This window comes from Tursiops truncatus, chromosome 1, assembly GCF_011762595.2.
Source record: "Tursiops truncatus isolate mTurTru1 chromosome 1, mTurTru1.mat.Y, whole genome shotgun sequence".
NCBI classification, from domain to species: Eukaryota; Metazoa; Chordata; class Mammalia; order Artiodactyla; family Delphinidae; genus Tursiops; species Tursiops truncatus.
This window is the reverse complement of record NC_047034.1, coordinates 98,331,120-98,356,188: the sequence shown is the minus strand read 5'-3', so window position 1 is coordinate 98,356,188 and position 25,069 is coordinate 98,331,120. Positions and strand designations below refer to the sequence as shown.

General features: G+C 36.4%; 1 protein-coding gene across 3 annotated transcripts in view; it reads right to left on the bottom strand.

Moving 5' to 3' along the window:
* Positions 1-25,069, bottom strand: part of DPYD (dihydropyrimidine dehydrogenase) — an 810,457-nt gene that overhangs the window by 377,739 nt on the left and 407,649 nt on the right. For all 3 annotated transcript variants that reach the window (XM_019919998.2, XM_073810605.1, XM_073810614.1), the window contains one exon: positions 13,075-13,290. In XM_019919998.2, the coding sequence (XP_019775557.1) occupies positions 13,075-13,290 (216 nt within the window). The remainder of the gene's footprint in view (positions 1-13,074; positions 13,291-25,069) is intronic.

Genomic DNA, 25,069 nt, shown 5'->3' with positions numbered 1-25,069 from the left:
CATTTAACATGTTGAAGCACATTTTAAGCCTTCCTTTGCTCATGTAACTTAGGCTTCAAATGTATTTCTCAATTGCTCACTGCAGAATATCTGCAGAACTGAAACAATACTTTCAGTATAAAAATGAAAACCCCTTTGTTTCCACAAAAATCCTTATTCTGTCATCCACTGGCATGAGCTTTCCAGTCATGTTCTCTGCCAGTCCTTACCAGTTTGCCAATTACACAAGCTGCTTCCCAGACATCAGACACAAATTCCACAAGACTGCTGTGCAAGCGTACCCTAATTAACCATCAGCTTAATTAGACAATTTACTGTGTAATTAGCAGGCAATTAGTCAACACCTCTCAGATCTTATTGACTGCTGTGACAGCCTTTCCATCTCTCCACATTCCAATACACAACAGCGACCATGTTTCTAGCACTCTTCAACCTGGTACGACATGGTTCTGGATGGAGAAGTGGGCAATATTATACAACAAAGGAAAAAATCAATATGTAGTCTGTCCAATTATTGAACTGCTTATAAACTTGTCTTTTATTTAATACTGAAAGTTCAATATTAAATATACTTTAAGTACTTGCTCCAAAAATGGCTATAGCGGCAACTTCTTAATATGTTTTATTTCATGTTTTAATGTGAAACACTGCAAATTACATGTACTATGAATTATGCTCCATGTGATTGACTATGCCTATAATAATTTGAGTGAATTTTCTGACCTGCGTGTAAGAGAACTACTCGATTAAATCCTATTAATGTTAATAGCAGTTATAGACACAAACCCCATACACACTGATGGAAGGCATTCTAGAGTTGGGAAGCATTTTCTAGTTTTCAGTGAATTATAAACAGGTTCAGAAATCAGGAATCACAGCTTGGTGTTTTAACATTTACATTAGTACTTATTAAGTTTAGATGAAAAAGCGTTTTTAAAAATGTTTTTCTCTGAGCCCGTGTGTGTGTTACATAACATCCACTGCTCTTTGCAGTGCAATTTCTGATTCTGATAAAATCTTTTCCTTTTTGGGGGGATTTTTTGATTGGCAACTAATGAGATTCCAACAGCTATAAGAAAGAACAATTCCTTATCTCTTTTGTTTTTCAGAAATATTAAAGAGGAATTTTATTGAATGATTTAAAAGTCACAAATCTTCTGCTATTTGAAAGGAACAGAAAATAAGAATATGTGACCATTCCTTCACAGTTTAATTGGTCAGTTGTCATCTATACTTTCTGTTATCTGATAAACTGCAATAAACATAAAGTACTTATTACAATAGATTTTTTCCTATATTATTTACACTTTCCCATTAGCAATGATTTTTTTTTTCTTCTTTTTGAATGTAAGGGCCCAAAAATTCTAGGCAAGAAGAACAATTAGTGAAAGGCAACAGGTGACAATGAGGTTGGCTCATTGGAGAAAACTAGAAAAGGCCATTGTGGCTGTAGCTTAACTGGTACAAGTAGAATGAGATGAGGTCTGAGAGACAGGCAGGAGCTATATGATAAAGCGATTTGTACAAGAATTTTGGATCTTAGTTTACGGGCTATGGAAAGCCGTTAGAATGTTTTAAGCAAAGGAGGGGCATGATATGACTTAGGTTGTAAGAGATCACTTAGACTGTGGTGTGGAGGCTGGCGTAGTATTCATTGAGAAATGACGGTGGCTTAGATGTGGGTGGTACTAGTGGAGATAAGACCTTAAATGAGAAGGGCAAAAATATAGTGATTTTCTATGCTTTAAAAAATGATTACATAACTATTAATGTTTTAGTTTGGCATGCAGATTGTGGTAACAATAATGACAACTCTACTGATACGGTATTTCACATGTTAGAAAATCATTTTCACAATTTTTTTTTTTTTAATTCAAACTGATCTTCACTAGAATACCATAAAGAGGGGAAAACATATTTTGGTCCTGCTTTACCGAAGGTTTAGAGAAGTATAGATGTATATTATAAGTATAAGGTATAGATGATACAAACATAAGCCTCATGATTAGACTGGATTAATCAGAAAAAAGAGACTGTGTTGGGGGCAAGTGGAAGTCATTACTGAAATGGTGAATGGGAGTTACATCATGATTAATATTGACTTCCAAATTGAATTGTGTAATTTCTCTACTTAAAACCTCTTTAGTTCCCTGTTGTCTATAAAATCACATTTAAATTCCCAGCCTAACAGGCCTTTCCCATAGTCACCACAGATACTTATACCACCCTGTGATGCATTATGCTGAATCTTACTTAAGATTCAGCTGCTGAATCTTAAATACGCTTGGCACTCTCAAGACCATGGATGTCCGTGTGCTATCCTTTCTGCCTAGAATAAAGATACAGCTCAAATGTGAAGTCATTTTTCTTTTTAAAAAACTGAGGAAAATACTGCTTTTGAAGTAACATTTTTAGTCTAAGAATCTCTGCTGCCTTATGTCAACATTTAGTCGGTCTTCCTGCATCTTTTTGTTGTATATTCTGAACGAGTTTAAATCTTGTAGAGCAAAAACCATTTATACACATACACACACACACATGCACACCATATGAATGGTCAGTGCCTAACAAATGTTTGAGTCGATGAGAAAAAAAAGTGTATATAAAGACAACAACAGTTCTCAAAATACATCCAGTCTAGTCAGTATACCTAAAAGTGACACTTATGACACTTTTAGATAAATTTTAACTTTAATATAGAGTGAATTTGGCAGAAGCTAATGATAAATTGTTCCAAACATATGGGATATTGTGGGAAAACATGCAAATGAATAAGCAGAGCAGGATGAAAAGGGCAGGGATTTAGCTGAAATGAAAGAAGCAGATGGGGAAGTCGGGTAAGTAAAGGTAACTGATATATGAAAAGAAAGTTTGGCTGAATGTTTCTCTAAAAAACAGTTACTTCCTTAAGCATCTAGTGACACCTTATTTCAGAAATAGTGGTGAATGTGAAGTGACGAATATTGAACATGAAGCTCATCGCAAGTCACGTAAGAAAAAGGAACACAAATAGAACTGCAATTTAAAACTGAATAAATTCTTATAACAAAATAGCCAATGTAGGTATATCTTTAATAAAAATTTGACAGTGAGCTAATCACTGGGTTTTATATTTAAAGTTTTTTTTTAATGAAGGTTAAAGACTATCTTTATGTAGTATGACTAGAATCTTGTTAAAAATCAATGAAGAAAATACAAAGCCAAGGATGGTATTATGGAATTCAAGTCATCTTAATTTCAACCAAGACTGCATCATTCAAACATTCCCAGAATATGCATACTTTTCAACTAGTTAAATTTAAAATCTGCAAAAAAATTAAGTGAGACTGGAAAATCAGTTTCCCAACGGCAGGACTATACTCTAAGGAAATTCCCATTAGCCATAATTATGAGACTTTTCCATTAACCTTGGCACTAGTTGCTTAAGAAAAAAGGAGCTGAATGAGAGGTATTTTCCACTACAAGTTAGGTTTTGCTACCAGCTAACCCAGATCAAAATTGTACACATCAATTTATATTATTAAAAAGCCTATTTGAGTCTCACCTTGTCCACTCTACCAAAATGATTAACTAATTAACAAGTGTGAAATCGCAGCCTGAAATGGAAAAGAGGTGAAGACGTAATTATATTGGAAAATTGATTGGTCTCCTTCATAGTCGACTAGCCCAAATTGTGAAATAGAAGGCAAAAAAATTTGAGAACAATTTAAATAACTTTAATAATATACTTGGTTAAAAATGCTACTTTGGTTACAATTAAAAGATTTATGTTTAATATTAGAAGTACGTCAACCTGTTTGGAAACATCATAATCTACATTTTACTGAACAAACTAAGCCTGGCATACATGGCGTGCTTGAAAATTATTCATTTAGAACTTTGGGGAGAGGTAGGGAGTATTTTTATTGGATTCTAACTTGCAAGACTTAGCTTCATTATTGCAAGTGTACACACAAATGGGTATGCGAGCACACACACACATTCTTTTGTTGTTGAAGCGATCAAGTTTGCTTCAGAGAAGAGCTTGCTAAACAGTCTTGAAGTGAACATTTGGATGAAATCTCCCCTAAGACTACTACATGTGAACTGTACCCTTTAAAAAAACCCATTCTGTATGATCTGAGGGTGAGTCAATTTTATGAATTATGAATTCAGTCAAAATTATGAATACAGTTCATCTAAATAACAATTAAAGAACCTAACCAGTGAAAATCAAACTATTACTACACAGAAATCACTTATGGTTTTAGCATGTTAAAAAGTTTCTCAGAGGAAAAGCTTATATTGAATGTGTTTAAATAATTATAGTCCTTAGTTAATGTATAGTTAGATATACAATAGAATAATACTACACATTAAAAAACACCTATTTATGTACTAAATTTAAAGCCAGAACTATAGCAGTGAAAATAACACAATGGAATGTTGTTCATTCATTGTTTCATAGACTTTCATGATAAAGTAATGTAGAAGCTCAATAATAATAAAATATATTAGTTTTGATATAATCTTTTAAAAATCCAGACCTTTATTTCTCATAAGGCCTTCCAAAAGGAGTTATAAGAGTAAACTGTGATTTTCTGTATTGTAATCCAAAGAGAATTACTTAGGCTCTAAAATATAATTATGTATCATATTTGTGAAGTTTTTCTTAACACCTTTAAATATTATTTTTTGCATTTATAGTCCTGACAATGTTAGTCCTGATTTTTATCTGGTTCATAGGTGCTGACAATTTGTGCAAATGTAGGCAACTTCCTCTCAATTAAGATAATGAGGATCGAAACAAGTTTCTGGAAATCCACATGGGAGAACCGACAACCTACACGGTGAAAAGTCTGCAAACCTTATTATGGGAAGGAAAATGGGACTATTTAAAAAGGAAAAAGACAAGGCTTGCAGATAGGACATGAGAGCTGTCTCCAAGTAACTGAAGAGCTGTCATGTGGAATTGTGGTTTAAATTAGAATCCTATAATTATTCATTCATCTAACAAGTATGTATTGCATCCTTCCTATCTGCCAGACATGGTTCTTGGCACTGGGCATACAGTAGCAAACAAGAAAGATAACATCTCTCTTCTTATGAAGCTTACTTCAAATGGCTAAAACAGAAAATATACAAGTAAATAAATAAATGATTAAGAGCATGGTAATTTCATATGGTGCCAAGCACGGTGAAGATAAAACAACCAGGGAAATGGGGGACAGACAGAATGAGTTTTGAGTGGTCAGCGAAGAATTCTCTGAGGAGAGAATTTTTGATGTGAAAACTGAATGGGAAGCAAGAGTAGCTGTATAAAAAGCTGAGGGCAGAGCCTTCCAGGCAGAGCAAACACAAGCAAAATGGTCCTAAGAGTTGGAGGAGCCTACCATGTTGGAGGACTAGAAGGATGGCCAGGGTGGCTGGAGAAGGATGGTACAGGAAGATTGGCTTTTCATGACAATGGATTCCCAGAGGTTTTTAATAAATCTCTCTCTCTCTCTCTCTCTCTCTCTCTCTCTCTCTCTCTCTCTCAGTGAAATAGTAGATAGAACCAAAATAGACATAAAATCCCAAGTGCCACTCTGCTTGAAGCAGGGGGTGGGAGGCCCTCAGTGCACCTGTTCAGCTGAACTCCAAACGCTGATGGAGTCAAACTGCCTTCATTTTAGACATAGAGTAATGAGGTCCAGTGAGGATAAATTAGGAAACAGCATCATATAGAGGAAAGAGCCTGAAATAGACCAAATAGACCTTGGTTCAAAACCTGGCATGGTAAATTTAAGGCTTTGGATGAGTAGAGCCATTTCCATGCTCCTGGGTCTTGTCTGAGGACCGAAGCATGTGAATGAAGCCATCAGGGACAAGCCAGCCACCAAGCAGTCTGTCAATTGGCCACAAATGCACTAGTGAGAATAAGTAACATCACATGGGGCAAAAAAGGCCTACCCAACTGAGCCCTGACCAGATTACCAAACTATAGGATCAAGAGCAGATTACTTGTTGCTTTAAGCCACTAAATTGTGGAGTGCTTTGATATACAGCAACAGATAAGTGATACAGAAATATCTGCTAGCCTAAAATCAAAAACATGCAGCACCAGATCTCAGATTGAGAGGCAGGAAGAGGCCTCTCTTGAAAACTCAAGAGTAGTCTGTTAGTAATCTGGAAGAATGTTAGTGGAGGCTTAAAACACAGTGTAAAAAATGCTATTGGAGACTGGGAAAGAGTGGCCTTGGGACTTCCCTGGTGGTGAACTGGTTAAGAATCCACCTGCCAATGCAGGGGATACGGGTTCGAGCCCTGGTCCAGGAAGATCCCACATGTCGCGGAGCAACTAAGCCCATGTGCCACAACTACTGAGCCTGCGCTCTAGAGCCCGCGAGCCACAACTACTGAGCCCACGTGCCACAACTACTGATGCCTGTGTGCCTAGAGCCCGGGCTCAGCAAAAAAGAGAAGCCACCGCAATGAGAAGCTCATGCACCGCAACAAAGAGCAGCCCCTGCTCGCCGCAGAGAAAGCCCGCGTGCAGCAACGAAGACCCAACGCAGCCAAATAAATAAATAAAATTAATTAATTAATTAATTTTTAAAAAAAGAGTGGCCTGTATTACGCAGTGACGGAACAAGTGGCAAGAATGTCACTGGTGATCATTCAGAAGATAGAAAATGTACATAATGCATTTGTGGATCTGACTAAAGAAATCTCTAGACAGAATGCTGAGAGTGTCAGTTGAGTGTTTCTGCCCATGTATAGTAGGGTACTGTAAGAGAGAAAAGAGTCAAATAAGGATATATTTGACTGCTAGCAAACTTAGAGTGAGTAAAGAAAAGGAGCCTAGAACTTGCCACATTGGAAAATAAAACTATTCTTCACACTTCATCTCTCCTGGAAGGAAAAAGATTTTCCAAGTAAGAAATGACCCTGGGGTAAAGATCACATCAAGAGCATTGCTATATGATACTTTGTTAGGACTTTACAAAGATTTCAATCTGGTCCTAGTAGATTCTTTCAAGTAGACAATATTGATTCTAAGAATCTTTAGGACACTGTGTCACAGCAGCAAGACATATTCAAAATGGAGAGAAGTCTGTCTCAAAAAGACTTATGGATGTAGCTTTGGGGCATGGAGTCGGCCCTTAGCAGATCTGAAAAGTTTTTAAGAGAGTTTTGTGGTGACATCACTATGACCTAGGACTAAAAGAGATAATTCAAAATAAAGCGAGAAATAGGGATTCCTAACTTTCTATGGTCAGAAACAGGCTGAAAAGGCTACTCCACTGCCAACATGGACCATCAGTGGTCATTTCTAAACAAAACAAAGCAAAACAAAACTCAGAGGACAGAAGCAAGATCCCAGAAGTTAGGGCCAATAGTGGATAGGAACAATGGATTAGGGAACCACTACTAGAGAGTAGAACTGGATCTTAATTAAGTAAGGGGCCCTGACAACATGTGCCCAACTGAATTTCAAAATTGCAATGGACAAGTGATTGCTATTTTCCTTCCATTTCTTCTCTTCCTGAATGAGAGTATCTGCTGTGGTTCTCATGACCATATCATTTTATGTTGGGTGTATAGCAGATAGACAACTTGTCTTTCTATTTCACAGAACCCTGGATCAAGTGAAGGTGAACCCAAACAGCCTTATATGGGTTAGGACCTGATACAGATCACTAGATCATAGACATTGAGCCCCAAATCATGATTGGATGACATTTTGAGTGTCTTGGAACGGGGTGGATGCATTTTGCACATGGAAGGGATGTGAATTATTGTGACCAGAGGGCAAGTTACAAAGACAGCTGCAATAATCCTTCCATGCTGTATGCATGCCCCTTTGTGATATGACTTTGCTGTTCTTCCCATCAATGAGCAGATGGTATTTACCTACTTCTTGAATACAGCCATGTATATTGTACCTTGTAACTTGCTTTGTCACAGAAAGTACAGTGGAAGTGACAGTGTGTGAATTTTGAGGTCTCAGCAAGGCCTTGCAGCTTCGAGTCTTGCCTTCTTAGAACACTGCTACCTTGTGAACAAGCCCAAGTTACTCTCCTTGATGCTGAGATATCAAGAGGCAAGAGAGATTATGAAGAGATGGAGAGAAGGGCCCGGCCATCTCAGCCATTACAGCAACTCTGACCAGACACATGCGTGGGGCCATCTTGCCTGTCCCCAGGCATCCCTCCAACTGACTGCAAATGCATGAATGAGCCCAGCAGACATCATGTGATGCAGAAGAACTTCCCATATGAGCTCAGCCAAACTACCAATGTACATAACTGAGTGAATAAATAATTGTTGTTCCAACTCCTGGGCTACTTATTTAGCTTTCTCAGACTATTACAGTTGATCCTTGAACAATGCAGACTTGAACTGCGTCCACTTGTATGCAGATTTTTTTCAATAATCAAGTACTACAGTACTGTATGGACCCATGGTTGGTCCAATATGCAGATGTGGAACCACAAATACGGAGGGCTGACTATAAAGTTGTAAGCAGATTTTCGACTTTGCAGGGGGTCGGTGCTCCTAACACCTGTGTTGTTCAAGGGTCGGCTGTATTTCATCTAAAAAAATTATACTATCTATCTTATTGTGAAGATTCAATGGATAACTTATGAAAAGTATTTGGCAATATCTATACATTCTAAGTAATTGATAAATGGTAGTTAGTAATGTGTGTAAAAATAATAATCATAACAACGACCTGCAATTTCAAACAACATGTTCAAGATAGTGATATAGAAGCAACTTTGGACAGAGACTGTTGTTGCCCAGGTCAAATTTCTTTTCCCTAGATGGCACTGCCTCGCCATACTTGTTAGCCTTCCTCTACGGTATTTATTTACTTGGAAGGAAAAAGAAAAAGAACGCCATATTTTAAAATCAACAATTCATTTATGTTAATAAGTTAGACTAATTTATGTCATGATGTCTCCGAGGGCAGAACTATAAAATATGGATGCAACTTATGAGAAGGCCGATTTGGGGAAATTAAAATGAATACATTTCTAAAACAGATCTTTCTATAGCTATAACAGGCTGCAGTGCCTTAAAAGATCTAGCATGTTCTGTCACTAAAGGCTACATTTCTTCTGTCAGGGCTATTGACACATAATTTGGCCAGATAATTTTTATTTCCCGTCCTAATACTGTACAATACTTATTCCGTTTTCTCAAAAATCCTCTGCATTTTAAAGGCTTAGTCAACAACCTAAATCTTAATATACAATCCATGCATTTAGAAATTCCACTGACATTTTCATTTTTAGACATGTATACATGTACTATAAAAGCAACCTGGGATATGAAAATTTTAAATTGGCCTTTTCTCCCTTGATTGAGATCAATACTCAGACCAATCCATTTTTTATGTGTTAACTGTCTGTTCATACGGCTGGAAGAAAAATAAACTCAATATGCTGTTGCCAAGAAATCTATGTATTCATTTACTAATTCATTTATCCAAAGAATATCTATGAAACATTTATCAAACTCTTCCTATACACTAAGCATCGTGCTATGTGGTATAAGATTGTATTTTATGCAAACAGTTACAATCAATACTTTGATGCCAAAGAAATAATGAAGACCCTTAAATATTTCTCAGATTCTAGTTTTCAGTATTTTATGTTGAGAGAGACTCATTATTTGTACACCTACATACCTAATTATTTGATACTTATTAAAACAAAATATATGCATTCAAGACATTTTCTTACTAAAAATAAAGTACAAGTGTACTGTAATAGCTATATATAGCTTATAAATGAAGTGAACTTCTGCTTAGGTCTGAATTTGATTTATGATAGTTAGAAACACTTCTGAGTTTATCTGGGTAGTGATGAAAATATATGCACCCTACAGTTATTCCATATTTGCAGTATATAATATGTGGCTACCTATGAGAAAAAAATTATGATATAATCAGCAAAAACAAAGTGTTTTATCTATTTCTTATCAGTATAATGCAAACACAGGTCAGGAGGTTATTTTATGTGAAAGCTAAACAATTTCTAATATTCCCAGTTAAACAGAGCACTACTCTGGTTTGTCAGGACACTTTAGCTTTAATTAAGCTTGACAGATTGATTTCTCCCCTACCTTTTTAAACTTGAACTCAATATATATTTATATTAAAATTTATACTTATATTTTAAATATTTTTATCATGATATTTCAAATATTGTCTTTATAACACATAAACAGAATCTCAAGAAAAGCAAGCTAGGTATTTTGGGACACTCTAGGAAAGTCTGATTTGGGAAGGAAAAATATAGTTAATAAAAGCCACCTTTGATGTTATTTAACACAAAAGCAAACATAGATCTTTTTATATTTGACATTAAAAATCTTATCATTTGCCTCCCTAAAGAAAGCACATACAGCTTTTATACAGACTGCACAGTAAAGAATAATAATATTTCTGTTTACTGAGATAACAACTGGCATTTCACTGTAAGTCAATGGTCTTTCATTGCTACAGCATATTAGACCTCAATCTGGCATCTACAAATGTCGAGTATAAAAAATATATATATAGGATGAAAATCAAAGCATGTTCCAAACTCCCCAAAAAAATAAAAAAAAGGGAAACAAAGTTCACCTAAACATATTTGCTGCAGAAAGCAGTGTAATATTCAGCTGTCAATCTTGAAAAACAATGAGGGAGCCACACTGTCAGTAGGACAGGATAATAAAATCTCCAGCAGATGTTCAGGCAGGGCTCTAATTTTTACTGAACTCCCTTGGCAAGCATTTAATTTCTTTATCATATGCAAGCTCGGCAAATTGTACTTCATCAAAACTGTATTGTGAAATATTAATATTTCATATGATAACAAAACTGCATAGAATAACCTTTGTCATATTAAGAGCATCCAAATTTCAAATGTCAAGACTCTGAATTTTAATACATTTTAAGTAGACTCTTGAAATCGCATACTAAACTGTAATAAGGCTAATCTAAATTGGTATGCTATAATGCCACACAAATGTATAGTACATATAATACTTTAATAGATGTCTTTAGTAAGAGGCTGTGAAAAACATGTGTTTATAATACTGAGTTTTATACTACAATATTTCACCAATAAGAAAGCACAAAACTCATAAGAGAATAATAAATTCACAGAAATTTAATCACTAATTAGAGACAATATAAGAACACAAAACGAAAAGAAGTAGATCTCTATGAAGCAAAATGACTACTTTGCAAAATCAAGTACGGGAAAAAAATCATTTTTGAAAATAGAATTATATAAGCCCAAGGTGGCATTGTTATTTATGTCATTACAATCTGCACAGATACATTTAAAATAGTTTTTGCACAAATATTTTGTTGTACGCACCATCAAAGTAAGTAAAGTGGAGCTTCCTAAAACCCCCGTCATTATATTTTATGTGCCAACTTTAATTTGCATTTGTCTATAACTCTCCTTTTGAACCAGCATCACAGACTTCTGAATTGGTAGATTAAATTCAAATTGGAGTTCCAGAAGGAAGTTAGCTCCCACATTTATTTCTGCTGGTGATCCTAATAAAGGCAACTGCTCTTAGGTTATTGAAAGAGACAGCTTCACAAATCAATGCATGTCACCAACAGAGCAAAGACAGATGTCTCTGATTAATCAGAATTCAATTTTTGTAAGCAAACAGGAAGTTCAAAGCAAACACTTTTTTCCCCTACAATTCTTCCCTTATACCTGATTAGCCACCTATTTCTGTTTACATATAAAATTTTTTAAATAGCATAACTAAAATAGTCATTAAGTGATATCAGAGACTCAGTTTTTCTCAACGATTAAACATTTGATTATAGCTTCCAAGTAATTCTTAAGGAAGAATTGAAATAAAAACAAATGTATTGTCAGTATTCTACAAGGTTGTAAACAATTGATTAATGATATTCTAAAGCTAAATCCAATATGTTGTTTATTTTTACACTTTGTTTAACCAAAGTATTTCTAAGTATTCAGCCAATTTATGAAGAAACCTCCCTTTAGCTATTTAAACATAAAAATATTTAACCTTTTTTTTCATGCACTAGTTTTCTAACTTTTGAGGATTCTCTAGATATTCTTGATCACACTTACACATAGCATCTTGTAAAGCTGTCAGAATAAAACAGCTGTGATGGTTTAGCCATAATAACGCCAGCTATTGATCCTAGTAAGAGGTGAAAGAAGAGGATGTGCTTAATGGGGCATATTTCTTGCGTATTATTTTCTTTGCCTAAGGATAAGGCTGATTTAAATAATGATACTCTTTTCTCAGTCAGTAGATACACACATTCTTATACATTAATTATTACTAACTACTGGTAAGTACTAAATATATCGATAGGTGTAGCATTTAAAATTTTATCAATAAAGGGCCTAAAAATGTTAAATTTTGCTGCTTTTTTCTAATCCAAAACCGTGTAAGGATGCAACCCTCTACTGCATAAATTATTCCACTTTGAAAACATACACTTCTATGCTTTCTGTACTTTGAAGAATCAATCTGGACTTTAATATGTAGTTTATTTTCTACTAAGTATGTCCACTTGCATTGTGAGTACAAAGTCATAATATCAAATTAAACTCAGGTATTGTATTTGGGGAAAGGTTTCTGTATTTAAAAATTCAAGAAGAATCTTATTCCCAGCACCAGTAATTTACAATAAGTGATTTTTTTTGGCACGGCTTTGATTCCAGGATTATGTGCAAATAAAATTCATTGTCTCTCTAACTTTGAGTTGAGGCATATGTCCTCATTCACATACATCCAGAAATCACAAAACAATTAATAATGCCGACATAAGAATAAGTAAGTTTGTGATTATTAAATGAAATAGACACTCTGTAGTATTTATATTTTTGATGCTTCTTAGACAAAACACAATGAAAACTCTATGCCATTCCCCCTCCATGGGACAGAAGGAATAGAAGGAAATTAAAGACTCATTTGTAATAATAGGTTTTATCCAGTAGTTTAATAACAGTTATTTATAGGTCAGAAAAATCTTTCCATTATAATATTTATGCCCTAATTAAAATACATGATAGATATTTAAACATGACTTCAAAAATAATTTCTTACCTTATCAAGAGAGAAAGTTTTGGTCAGAGCAAAGCCCCATCCAGCTTCAAAAGCTCTACGAATCATTGATGAACTGCTAGTTGGAGTTGCACTGGCAAGACCAAAAGGATTTGTAAACTTCAATCCAGCCATTTCCACACTAATGTCCACCAGATCAATAGGAGTATAAAAGAGGGGTAGTTGAGGCGTGGCAGAAACTGAAGCTCCATATTGTGACTGCGAAAAAACAAATAGCCAATAATTATTCTTGTATCACATCTGATTTTCCCATATAATCTTTTACAAAAATCACTTCAACACAGCATTTAAATTAATATAGATTACATCGGTCTGTTTGGAGTGATGAAAATTAGCAAAAAAGTCAGTTAGCAGAGAACCAAATTCATATAATATCATCTTTTTCTAATTTAAAAAGTAGTTTAGAGAGTACTAATGGAAATAATATCAATTAAATAAACAATAAAACTACACTTAAAACATTCTGAGATTCAAACACAAAAGGGAGTAATTTCAGAATTTATCTCCTTGGTCCCATTAGCCCAACCTTTTTGTACTTAATTTGTGGAAATGTCTTTAGTGCTCAGAGATAAGGGCAACAGCAAGTCAGGAGTCCTAAATTCAATTTCCAGTAACCTCACTCTATTTATGAGATTTTAGGAAAGCCACCTAACACATCCTTTCCTTTTCTTCTTTACCGTTTTCAGTACAGCAGCATGAATGCTGGTTGCCTAATTTCCTACCTCCTAGGGATCCTGGAAAATGCAGGAGATCAAAAGCCACAGGGAGACATCTAATTTGGAAAGTGGGTAATGTATTCATGTGCATGAGGGGACTTTCTTCAGAAACCAAACAGGTACCAAACAGTATAGAAATTTCAACTGTAATCTCTCAAAACTGTAAAACTACCTTTGTTAAATGAACAGTTAAAAGCAACTTTGTATTACTGGAAAGATTCAATCAAAAAACCCTTTACAAAGTGCATGGCCCACTGAAACACAGTAGGTGCTTGCTAAATGTTGTCTCTCTGATTGCAGAGGTTATTGAACATTTCATCAGGTCTTTTGTTTGTAAAATGTCTCTGTCTCTGAGGAGCTTCAAGATGGCGGAAGGGTAAGATGTGGAGATCACCTTCCTCCCCACAAATACATCAGAAATACATCCACATGTGGAACAACTCCTACAGAATACCTACTGAATGCTGGTAAAAGGCCTCACACCTCCCAAAAGGCAAGAAACACCCCACATACCTGGGTAGGGCAAAAGAAAAAACAGAGACAAAAGAATAGGGACGGGACCTGCACCAGTGGGAGGGAGCTGTAAAGGAGGAAAGGTTTCCACACACTAGGAAGCCCCTTTGCGGGTGGAGACAGCAGGTGGCGGAGGGGGAAACAGAACCGCGGAGGAGAGCACAGCAACAGGGGTGCAGGGGGCAAAGCGGTGAGATTCCCGCACAGAGGATCGGTGCCGACCGGCACTCACCAGCCCAAGAGGCTTGTCTGCTCACCCGCCGGGGCAGGCGGGGGTGCGAGCTGAGGCTCGGGCTTCGGTCGGAGCGCAGGGAGAGGACTGGGGTTGGCGGTGTGAACACAGCCTGCAGGGGGTTAGTGCGCCACGGCTGGCCGGAAGGGAGTCCAGGGAAAAGTCTGGACCTTCCGAAGAGGCAAGAGACTTTTTCTTCCCTCTTTGTTTCCTGGTGCGCAAGGAGAGAGGATTAAGAGCACGGCTTAAAGGAGCCCCAGAGACGGGCGCGAGCCGCGGCTATCAGAGCGTACCCCAAAGACGGGCATGAGACGCTAAGGCCGCTGCTGCCGCCACCAAGAAGCCTGTGTGCAAGCACAGGTCACTATCCACACCTCCCTCCCGGGAGCCTGTGCAGCCCGCCACTGCCAGGGTCCGGTGATCCAAGGACAACTTTCCCGGGAGAACACATGGAGTGCCTCAGGCTGGTGTAACGTTATGCCGGCCTCTGCCGCCACAGGCTCACCCCACATCCGCACCCCTCCCTCCCCCCGGCCTGAGTGAGCCAGAGCCCCCGAAGCAGCTGCTCCTTTAACCCCATCCTGTCTAAGCAAAGAACAGATGCCCACAGGCGACCTACAAGTGGTGGTGGGGGGGGCGAATCCAAAGCTGAACCCCGGGAGCTGTGCAAAAAAAGAAGAGAAAGGGAAATCTCTCCCAGCAGCCTCAGGAGCAGCGGATTAAATCTCCACAATCTACTTGATGTACCCTGTGTCTCTGGAATACCTGAATAGACAATGAATCATCCCAAATTGAGGAGGTGGACTTTGGGAGCAATGATATATATATATATTCTTTTTCCCTATTTCTCTTTTTGTGAGGGTGTATGTGTATGTTTCTGTGTGTGATTTTGTCTGTATAGCTTTGCTTTTACCATTTATCCTAGGGTTCTGTCTGTCCACTTTTTTTTTTTGTAATACTTTTCAGCATTTGTTATCATTGCTGATTTTGTTTTTTGGTTTGGTTGTTCTTTCTTTCTTTTTTTAATTACATTAAAATATTTTTTGTAACTATTTTTTGTTTTTTATTATAATTTTTTTTTTAAAAATCTTTTCTTTCTGCCTTTTATTCTGAGCTGTGTGGATGACAGGCTCTTGGTGATCCAGCCAGGCCTCAGGGCTGTGCCTCTGAGGTGGGAGAGCCAAGTTCAGCACATTGGTCCACCAGAGACCTCCCAGCTCCACGTAACATCAAATGGCAAAAATCTCCCAGAGATCTCCATCTCAACACCAAGACCCAGTTCCACTCAACGATCAGCAAGTTACAGTGCTGGACACCCTATGCCAAACAACTAGCAAGACAGGAACATAACCCCACCCATTAGCAGAGAGACTGCCTAAAATAATAATAAAGCCATAGACACACCAAAACACACCACCAGACGTGGACCTGCCCACCAGAAAGACAAGATCCAGCCTCATTGACCAGGACACAGGCATTGGTCCCCTCCACCAGGAAGCCTAAACCTACTGAACCAACCTTAGCCACTGGGGGTAGACACCAAAAACAATGGGAACTATGAACCTGCAGCCTGCAAGAAGGAGACGTCAAACACAGTAAGTTAAGCAAAATGAGAAGACAAAGAAACACATAGCAGATGAAGGAGCAAGGTAAAAACCCAGCAGACCTAACAAATGAAGAGGAAATAGGCAGTGTACCTGAAAAAGAATTCAGAATAATGATAGGAAATATGATCCAAAATCTTGGAAATAGAATGGAGAAAATAGAAGAAACGATAACAAGATCTAGAAGAACTAAAGAGCAAACAAACAATCATGAGCAACACAATAAATGAAATTAAAAATTCTCTAGAAGGGATCAATAGCAGAACAACCGAGGCAGAAAAACGGATAAGTGACCTAGAAGATAAAAGAGTGGAAATAACTACTGCAGAGCAGAATAAAGAAAAAAAAGAAAGAATTGAGGACAGTATCAGAGAACTCTGGGACAATATTAAACAAACCAACATTTGAATTATAGGGGTCCCAGAAGAAGAAGAGAAAAAGAAAGGAACTGAGAAAATATTTGAAGAGATTATAGTCGAAAAATTCCCTAATATGTGAAAGGAAATAGTTAATCAAGTAAGTCCAGGAAGGACAGAGAATCCCATACATGATAATTCCAAGGAGAAGTACACCTTCAAGACACATATTAATCAAACTATCAAAAATTGAATACAAAGAAAAAATATTAAAAGAAGCAAGGGAAAAACAACAAATAACATACAAGGGAATCCCCATAAGGTTAACAGCTGATCTTTCAGCAGAAACGCTGCAAGCCAGAAGGGAGTGGCAGGACCTATTTAAAGTGATGAAAGGGAAAAACCTACAACCAAGATTACTCTATCCAACAAGGATCTCATTCAAAGTTGATGGAGAAATTAAAAACTTTACAGACAAGGAAAAGATAAGAGAATTCAGCACAACCAAGCCAGTTTTAAAACAAATGCTAAAGGAACTTCTCCAAGCAGGAAACACAAGAGAAGGAAAAGACCTACAATAACAAACCCAAAACAAGAAGAAAATGGTAACAGGAACATACATATCAATAATTACCTTAAATGTAAATGGATTAAATGCTCTAACCAAAACACATAGACTGGCTGAAGAGATACAAAAACCAGAGCTGTATATACGCTGTCTACAAGAGACCCACTTCAGACCTGTGAAGTGAGGGCATGGAAAAAGATATGCCATGCAAATGGAAATCAAAACAAAGCTGGAGTAGCAATTCTAATATCAGACAAAATAGACTCTAAAACAAAAACTATTACAAGAGACAAAGAATGATGCTACATAATGATCAAGGGATCAATCCAAGAAGAAGATATAACAATTATAAATATTTATGCACCCAACATAGGAGCACCTCAATACATAAGGCAAACACTAACAGCCATGAAAGGGGAAATTGACAGTAACACAATCATAGTAAGGGACTTTAACACCCCACTTTCACCAATGGACAGACCATCCAAAAAGAAAATAAATAAGGAAACACAAGCTTTAAATGCTACATTAAAAAAGATAGACTGAATTGATATTTATAGGACATTCCATCCAAAAAAAACAATACACTTTCTTCTCAAGTCCTCATGGAACATTCTCCAGGATAGATCATATCCTGGGTCACAAATCAAGCCTTGTTAAATTTAAGAAAATTGAAATTGTATCAAATATCTTTTCTGACCACAACGCTATGAGACTAGATATCAATTACAGGAAAAATCTGGAAAAAATATAAAAAAAAGGGAGGCTAAACAATACACTACTTAATAACCAAGAAATCACTGAAGAAATCAAAGAGGAAATCAAAAAATACCTAGAAACAAATGACAATGAAAACAGGACGACTCAAAACCTGTGGGATGCAGCAAAAGCAGTTCTAATAGGGAAGTCTATAGCAATACAATCCTACCTTAAGAAACAAGAAACATCTCAAATAGACAACCTAGCCTTACACCTAAAGCAATTAGAGAAAGAAGAACAAAAAAACTCCAAAATTAGCAGAAGGGAAGAAATCATCAAGATCAGATCAGAAATAAATGAAAAAGAAATGAAGGAAACGATAGCAAAAATCAATAAAACTAAAAGATGATTTTTTGAGAAGATAAACAAAACTGATAAACCATTAGCCAGACTCATCAAGAAAAAAATGGAGAAGACTCAAATCAACAGAATTAGAAATGAAAAAGGAGAAGTAACAACTGACACTGCAGAAATACAAAGAATCATGAGAGATTACTACAAGCAACTATATGCCAATAAAATGGACAACCTGGAAGAAATTGGACAATTTCTTAGAAAAGCACAACCTTCTGAGACTGAACCAGGAAGAAGTAGAAAATATAAACAGACCAATCACAAGCACTGAAATTGAAACTGTGATTAAAAATCTTCCAACAAACAAAAACCTAGGATCAGATGGCTTCACAGGCAAATTCTATCAAACCTTTAGAGAAGAGCTAACACCTATCCTTCTCAAACTTTTCCAAAATATAGCAGAGGGAGTAACACTCCCAAACTCATTCTATGAGGCCACCATCACCCTGATACCAAAACCAGACAAAGATGTCACAAAACAACAAAACTACAGACCAATATCATTGATGAACTTAGATGCAAAAATCCTCAACAAAATACTAGCAAACAGAATCCAACAGCACATTAAAAGGACCATACACCATGATAAAGTGGGGTTCATCCCAGGAATGCAAAGATTCTTCAATATACGGAAATCAATCAATGTGATACACCATCTTAACAAATTGAAGGAGAAAAAACATATGATCATCTCAATAGATGCAGAGAAAGCTTTCGACAAAATTCAACACCGATTTATGACAAAAAACCTCCAGAAAGTAGGCATAGAGTGAACATATCTCAACATAATAAAGGCCATATATGACAAACCCACAGCCAACATCATCCTCAAAGGTGAAAAACTGAAACTATTTCCACTTAGTTCAGGAAGAAGACAAGGTTGCCCACTCTCACCACTATTATTCAACATAGTTTTGGAAGTTTTAGCCACAGCAATCAGAGACGAAAAAGAAATAAGAGGAATCCAAATTGGAAAAGAAAATAAAGCTGTCACTGTTTGCAGATGACATGATAATATACATACAGAATCCTAAAGATGCTACCAGAAAACTACTAGAGGTATAATCAGTGAATTTGGTAAAGTAGCAGGATACAAAATTAATGCACAGAAATCTCTTGCATTCCTATACACTAATGATGGAAAATCTGAAAGAGAAATTTAGGAAACACTACCATTTACAATTGCAGTAAAAAGAATAAAATACCTAGGACTAAACCTACCTAAAGAGACAAAAGACCTGTATGCAGAAAATTATAAGACACTGATGAAAGAAATTAAAGATGATACAAATAGATGGCGAGATACACCATGTTCTTGGATTGGAAGAATCAACATTGTGAAAATGACTCTACTAACCAAAGCAATCTACAGATTCAATGCAATCCCTATCAAACTACCACTGGCATTTTTCATAGAACTAGAACAAAAAATTTCACAATTTGTATGGAAACACAAAAGACCCTGAATAGAAAAAGCAATCTTGAGAATGAAAAACGGAGCTGGAGGAATCAGGCTCCCTGATTTCAGACTACACTACAAAGCTACAGTAATCAAGACACTATGGTACTAGCACAAAAACAGAAATATAGATCCATGGAACAGGATAGAAAGCTCAGGGATAAACCCACGCACATATAGTCACCTTATCTTTGATAAAGGAGGCAAGAATATAGAATGGAGAAAAGACATCCTCTTCTAAAAGTGGTGCTGGGAAAACTGGACAGGTACATGTAAAAATAAAGAAATTAGACACTCCCTAACAGCATACACAAAAATAAACTCAAAATGGATTAAGGACCTATATGTAAGGCCAGAAACTATCAAACTCTTAGAGGAAAACATAGGCAGAACACTCTATGACATAAATCACAGCAAGATCCTTTTTGACCCACCTCCTAGAGAAATGGAAATAAAAATAAACAAATGGGACCTAATGAAACTTAAAAGCTTTTACACAGCAAAGGAAACCATAAACAAGATGAAAAGACAACCCTCAGAATGGGAGAAAATATTAGCAATTGAAGCAACTGACAACAGATTAATCTCCAAAATTTACAAGCAGCTCATACAGCTCAATATCAAAAAACAAACAACCCAATCCAAAAATGGGCAGAAGACCTAAATAGATATTTCTCCAGCAAAGATATACACATTGCCAACAAACACATGAAAGAATGCTCAACATCATTAATCATTAGAGAAATGCAAATCAAAACTACAATGTGATATCATCTCACACTGGTCAGAATGGCTCTCATGAAAAAATCTACAAACAATTAATGCTGGAGAGGGTGTGGAGAAAAGGGAACCCTGATACACTGTTGGTGGGAATGTAAATTGATACAGCCACTATGGAGAACAGCATGGAGGTTCCTTAAAAAACTAAAAATAGAACTACCATATGACCCAGCAATCCCACTACTGCACGTATACCCTGAGAAAACCGTAATTCAAAAAGATTCATGTACCACAATGTTCATTGCAGCTCTGTTTACAATAGCCAGGACTTGGAAGCAACCTAAGTGCCCATCATCGGATGAATGGATAAAGATGTGGCACGTATATACAATGGAATATTACTCAGCCATAAAAAGAAACAAAATTGAGTTATTTTGAGGTGGATGGACCTAGAGTCTGTCATACAGAGTGAAGTAAGTCAAGAAAGAGAAAAACAAATACCGCATGCTAACACATATATATGGAATCTAAAAAAAAATGGTCATGAAGAACCTAGGGGCAAGACGGGAATAACGATGCAGACCTACTAGAGGATGGACTTGAGGACATGGGGAGGGGCAAGGGTAAGCTGGGACAAAGTGACAGAGTGGTAGTGTATATATAGACATATATACACTACCAAATGTAAAATAGATAGCTTGTGGGAAGCAGTCGCATAGCACAGGGAGATCAGCTCATTGCTTTGTAACCAGCTAGAGGGGTGGGCTAGGCAGTGTGGGAGGGAGGGAGACGCAAGAGGGCAGAGATATGGGGATATATGTATATGTATAACTGATTCACTTCGTTATAAAGCAGAAACTAACACACCATTGTAAAGCAATTAGACTCCAATAAAAATGTAAAAAAAAAAAAGTATCTGTCTCTCTCTTTCTCTTCCTCCTTCCCTTTCTCTCTGTTTATCTCTGAAAGACAAATAATACTGGCAAATATAAAGAGGATGAATTTTCTCAGCCAAAGTGGTTACTGAATGGACAGGTCTAGTTAATTGTAAGTTAGAACTCTTTTCTCTTGTGAATCATCACTCAAAAGTTGTTTGAGCAGAACTTTAATTTTACAGGAATGTGTCTTATGTCGATAAAGATTGCCATGACCTGCATAAAAATTATTTCTAGACCGCCACCATTTATAATGCAAAGTTAAGTTCACGTAATATGTAAAAAGGCATCAAACTTGTCAATTGAAAGACTAATGTGTCTCTGGTGCCTGCAAAGAGGTACCTGATGGCATCTAGCCTTCAGCTGTGGCAGGCATCTTCTGCCAACAATGTTCTGGGTTTCAAGGGACATTTCTGAATGTTGTGCAGTCCTATTGTGAGCACAATGTCTTCTGTTCTCACGTGGATGGCAATACTATTAAAAGGATTATTAGCAAAGACAAAAGTTATAATGCATAATATAAGGAAGTGAGGGATAATCAGAGTCATGTTAATTTGAGGTGTGTGTCTGTCTGTGTCTGTGTGAGTATGTACAGGGATAGGTGAGGAAATAAACATCTTCAGTGAGATTTTTTTAGCTCTGAATAATCATAATTTAAATTGAATCAAGGAACTTCAAGGTTACACTATGGAAGAATTTCCTGACACCACAATTTGGTTAACACCAGGGAAATTTTAGAAGCCCCTTCCATGTTTGAGGAGCCTTAGAAACTTTGGGCAATCTTTGATCTGATGATGATAGCAGAAATACTTATGTTTCCATGTTCATTATTAGGTGAGGTGAATGACTCCACATTTTCTCCTTTTTTCATGGCTTTGTACTGAAATAACTAATCTCTTCAATCTCACAGATGAATTTTAGTTTTTCAATAATTACAGCTATATAGCATTAGACAATAGCCCAAGGACGTAGATATATATGTGTAGTTTAACTTGCATTTCTTAATTTACGTAGTTTTAGATACATAAAGCATTGCTTTGGAATTCTTAAGAAGGCTGCTGCCTTAATATTTAGAAAGGGAATGATGTGGCCAAACTCTGCAAGATTTTCCTTAAGCTTCAAAACAAAATCGAAAAGCAAACAACAAAACAAATAACAAAAAAATCAATAAACACACAAATGTCAAATGAGCAGTATACTTTCTTATAAAAATGTATATTTTATTTCATTGACAAAACTACTACTGATGTATATGCAGATATGACATAACCTAAAATCTTTAGTTGTAATAGGCAGTCTTTTTTCATATTGTACATACAGGGCTATTTTTTTGTTTTGTCTTTGTGCCTTTTTACCACAGTGTGGTGCTACAGCAAACCAGTCTGGTCAACCTCACACTATACTCAAGCCTTAATGTACGCTTCATTTTCTGAAATTTAAAAGCTTGTTCCCCTCTGCACCCTTGCTCAGGGAACTTAAGCATCTCAGATTTCAGCTCTCACCACAAGGCTAGTTCCTCCCAAATCCAAATTGCAACCTCCAAATTCAGATTTCCAAGTGACTTCAAGACCTTTGGATGTGGATGCTTTGTCATTAATTCAAACTCAACTCCTTCAAAATGTACCTCATCGTACATTCCCTTCTAAAGAATATGTTATTCAGATTTTCAATTTCAGACTGTATTATTTTTCCAGTCATCTGATAGTGTTAGTAAGCAATGAATGTAAGAAACAACCTAGATGTTGAATAATGAGGACTAGCTCCCCAATGATGCAACTGTACAAAGAATGTTATACTGGTGTCAGGAATGACACAGAAAAAAAGAATGTATTGACATAGAAGAGTGATTATCCTGTAATAAGTGAAAAAATTAGTGATGAACAAAACAGACAAGGTCTCTGGAGCTTACATACAGAAAAATGTAAATAAAACTACCCACCAACCAACTGAACACAAAATTAAAACCACAGATCATTCATCACACTGTCACTTGTCTCCATGCATTATCTTAGGTATTCCGACTAGCCTGAAATATAACCTAACACTTTCTTCACCCATCAAGCTCCTAATCATCTTTCCAAACTCAACTCATTCATGCAAGAATATGCTTCCTGGGGCATTTCCTTAATAGACTTCATATAGTTGTCTAAAGTAGCTGACTCTTTTCTTTGATATTTTATCATTTAAAATATGGCTGTACCTCAGTAGTCATCATACTGTGCAGTACATGTTGATTTTCTCTTCAAACAGAGCATAAGCTCCTTGAAGGCAGAGACTATAACCTATTCAAATTAGTATCTCCATTAGAATTTGAAATATTTGCAAAATATATGTTTAGATTACATTATATCATATTATATATAAAATACTCTTAAAGGCAAATCTGCCCCTTGTAGAGACAAAGATAAATAAAATCACTTTCCCATAAGGCAACTCTCATCATTTATATCTTTATAATTATTTTTAATACACAATGCTTTTCGACATTCTCATTGTCCTTTGTTGGATATCTCATTTACCTTCTATTTTCTGAAACTGAGGAGTCTGCTAAAGTAGTTAAAAGGGTTAAATACAGGAACTTGAATTTTAAAAAATTTCCCCCTTCTCTCCACTCTCTAATTCAGGAATCAACTTATAATCTGGACATCACCACAATCTCTCTGGTTGTTCAAAATGCACTTAATAGAAACAAAAAGAAAACTACAGAATCAAAAGAGACTGAAGTGATAAAGAACTGAGATCAGGATGGAGGGCAAGGGTAAAAATAGAGATTAAGGAAAAACTAAATATTCAGCAGATTTTTAGAGAGTAAAAATAAAAAGTAACACTTCTTTTATAAAAGCCATTGTCAGCCACATGAGATATTGAGAATGAAAGATATGTCTAAAGATGACTTTTGTAAAAATTTCCTTTTTCCCCCTCAGAATTTTTTAGGGGAGACTGAGAAAAGATTTTAGTTACTTACAATTCAATCTAAAAAAAATAACTCGATGACATGCATAGACCATGAGAGTTCCCAAATTTATATGAGTTACACTTAAATGTTCTCATTTCATTTCCATCTACAAAATCCTTCAAGGAGCTTCACTACCTGCAGAATACAGCATTATCTCTTCAGCACTATATAACCCCAGTTGTGATCTGGGCTCTTCCCTTTCCCTACACTTTCTAATCACATCTTTCACCCTTTCTAATCTCATCTACTACCATTCCCTCACAACATCTTATACTTCAGTTTATTAAACCACTTACAATTTCTCAAACAAAACAATGTCATTAATGCATCTATGCATTATGACTTTTTATTTTTCCTAAAATGTTACCTCCTGCCTGGTTTTTCTGCTCTGAAAATTCCAACTAATCCTGCAAGAGTCAGTCTTGCTGTCATCTCCACCAGGAAACTTCCCCAGCTATCCACAAGCTCACCTGTTCCCTTATCATACTCTGTACTTGGTTGCTTACATGTATGTGTCTCCCATCTAATTTACTTCCAGCACCAAGCATAAGACTTAACAGAAAGATGCTTAAAATATTTGTTGAATGCATCAGACTACTGTCCATGGGTACTTAGCCTCTTTTTTACATCAGTTCCCATAAGATGATAATCAGTTTAGATGAAATAATCATTAACTGTATTCCAGATATTTAAAAAGTCCAATATTCTATTATTTTAATGTAGAGTAACATTCGACTCTTACCTCTGGAAGACTACTGAATTTATTAGCAAAGCCTCTCAAAAGAGTCATCTAGTAGGAATGGTA